Source organism: Vicia villosa, unplaced genomic scaffold (genome assembly GCF_029867415.1).
Source record: "Vicia villosa cultivar HV-30 ecotype Madison, WI unplaced genomic scaffold, Vvil1.0 ctg.004673F_1_1, whole genome shotgun sequence".
Lineage (NCBI taxonomy): Eukaryota > Viridiplantae > Streptophyta > Magnoliopsida > Fabales > Fabaceae > Vicia > Vicia villosa.
In genome coordinates this window covers 152470-154958 of record NW_026706489.1, presented here as the reverse complement: position 1 = coordinate 154958, position 2489 = coordinate 152470, and the positions used below count along the sequence as shown (strand labels likewise).

At 31.0% G+C, this 2489-nt stretch overlaps 1 protein-coding gene across 1 annotated transcript; it reads left to right on the top strand.

Annotated features, from left to right (window-relative positions):
* The first annotated feature begins 826 nt into the window (after window positions 1-826).
* LOC131642231 (uncharacterized) lies at window positions 827-2083 on the top strand. Its single transcript, XM_058912503.1, has 4 exons — window positions 827-1106; window positions 1197-1598; window positions 1705-1750; window positions 1866-2083. Exons 1-4 carry the CDS (start codon window positions 1072-1074, stop codon window positions 1869-1871), a joined length of 489 nt encoding a protein of 162 aa, XP_058768486.1. The 5' UTR covers window positions 827-1071; the 3' UTR covers window positions 1872-2083.
* The last annotated feature ends 406 nt before the right edge of the window (window positions 2084-2489 follow it).

Here is a 2489-nt window from a genome sequence, read left to right as displayed (position 1 = left end):
CTAGCACTCGCCAACGTGGTTGTCCATCTACCAGTTCCACTTCAAACAATCAAAAGTTAGCAGCACTGGACTTGGTTACACCAAATTCTTTTGACAACAACTACTTTAAGAATTTAATTCAAAAGAAAGGTCTTCTACAATCTGACCAAGTTCTTTTCAGCGGAGGATCTACCGATTCTATTGTTTCTCAATACAGTCAAAATCCCACAGCTTTCAAATCTGATTTTGCAGCTGCTATGATAAAGATGGGAGATATTCAACCATTAACCGGATCCGCCGGAATTATAAGAAGTGTTTGCAGTGCTCCCAACTAATAATTTTATTAATTCTTTCTTGATCACAAACAATGAATTGCTATTAATTAAATGTTGTGTTTCAATAGTTTACAAATGTCAAACGTTAAATGATTATGTATTTTGTAATTTTATTACGAACTAGTAAAGGACCCGTGCGCCCGCACGGGTCACGTAAAGTCGGTTTAACGATAAAAAAAACATATAATATTGTTATGGTTAATTAATAAATTTAAAAAAACTTTTCATTGTATGTATATAAACAATAATCAAAAAAAAATGTATATAAAAAAAATTAATTCAATATTAAATATTTCGAATTAATTGATATAGTTAGTATCAGTATTATGATTTTTTTTTTGTAGGAATTAATACTTTATATAATACCACCATTTTGTTTTTTTTTTCTCAACATTTAAAAAATAAACGAATAAATAAGTATGAACAATTGTTATTACTTATGAAAGAGAAAAAAATAAATAAACAGACATAAATGTGTTATTTTTTCCACACAATTGGAAAATTTAGTCATATATTAATAACGTGGAACTAATTATTGCTCTTAAAAAGAGTTGATTGTATTTAGTTCTACATGCACAGAAAAAGTGGATTTCTCCAGTTTCCAAAACTCTTGCACGATTACCTACTACAGAGAAGTCTAATAGGTAGTAGGTTTTTGTATATATGGTGATAGAAGCACTCATACCTTTCACTTCCAAAATCTTTAACACTCCAAGTAAGAAAGGGCGAACAGTAAATCGGAAAGTTGGAAGAAAAAATGGCTAGTTTCTCACAAGTCGTCAAAGCATGCAGGTGGTTGATCTTCTTCTATTAATCCAATCTATTTATTTCGATTGTTTTTTTGTGGATTCTGAATCTATTAGATGTTTGTTTGTTATTTAGGTCACTGAAATTTCTTGTCGTTGAGGACCCTGTCGAAAGATTCGCGATGAAGCGAAGGATGAAGCATAGATCCAGGCAACTCCGAATGAGGTTGAGAGCGAAGAAACAGCGGATTACCAGACTATACACTGAATGGGCTTTGAATGCAATCAACAATGTTGCATGCGGCTGGGAAAGGGACAGTAAGGTTAAGAACATAGGAATGTTGTGGCAGAATGAGATGATTGGAATAAAATGGGCGGGGAAGCATCAGGAGATTAGGGCTGGTTTGCGTTTTGCTTTATTAGAAGACATTCAATTTGTGGCTGATGTTATGGGAAGTGTAGGACTGCAGATAAATCCGAGAATGGTTGAGATATCCAGCTCAGTGTATCTTGGTAGGATCGTGTTTGAAAGTGAAAGGTATGTCATTTTTATTCAAAGACTGTATTGAAAGAAGATGATATTAGGGTAGATGAGTTTGTTGTCATTCCACGCAATAACTCTATTTTTCTCTTCTGTATTACAGTGACTGGATTAAATGGGCAGATTTGGTGAAGAACCTTGAAACAATGGTTAGGAACATCTCTGTAGACACATAAACTATTGTAATATCTATATTGAATGATTTGTTTGTTGTACCGTATGCTACTGGTAATTTTGTGAAATTGTTATTGTTGTGTAATGCAGGTTTAGGTGTTGATGGCTAGACTGGATGAAGTGGTTTTGCAGTTTGGAATAGGAGCAGTTTGTTTTGAATGATGTTGTTGGGTTCTTTTGTTTTAAATCTATCAAGTTTAATGTAATGTTTGGAACTTTTTTTATGTTATTTTGATATTCTGTATCTGAACTTTAACAGTCAATGGTTTGATAACCTTTTATGTAATTCCAATATCATGGTTATATGATTTGGACAGATGCTTTAACATTTAAATGATTATTAGCATGGTTTACTTTAGTTTAATTGGTGTTGTTATTGTAATGTAGCTATGCTTTCAGATTTGTTTAAATTGTGTTTCATGTGTGGGTTAATAGGATCAAAGTGTTAATGATATATAGTATATAAAGTAAAAATAAAGATACCATTACATGAAAGTAGATTCTGTATCAAAATTTGCAGTACAATATAATTGGTAATAATAAAATTGAAGATAAGAAAAGCATGTGAAAGCTTTGTAAATGTATGGTATTTTTTTAAAAACATTAAATGTTTAAGATTATTTATACTTTTTTTAATAGAATATTAAGTGTTTAAAAATATGTATAGTATTTTTAAAAAAATTATTTATTTATTCCTAATACTTACCTAAGTGA

What these genes read in the sequence shown, in the direction of transcription:
- LOC131642231 (XM_058912503.1), top strand. Translation starts at nt 1,072, where the DNA reads ATGGCTAGTTTCTCACAAGTCGTCAAAGCATGCAG. An exon ending in CAAGTCGTCAAAGCATGCAG is followed by an intron (nt 1,107 to 1,196) that starts GTGGTTGATCTT and finishes TTTGTTATTTAG; the next exon opens with GTCACTGAAATTTCTTGTCG. An exon ending in ATCGTGTTTGAAAGTGAAAG is followed by an intron (nt 1,599 to 1,704) that starts GTATGTCATTTT and finishes TCTGTATTACAG; the next exon opens with TGACTGGATTAAATGGGCAG.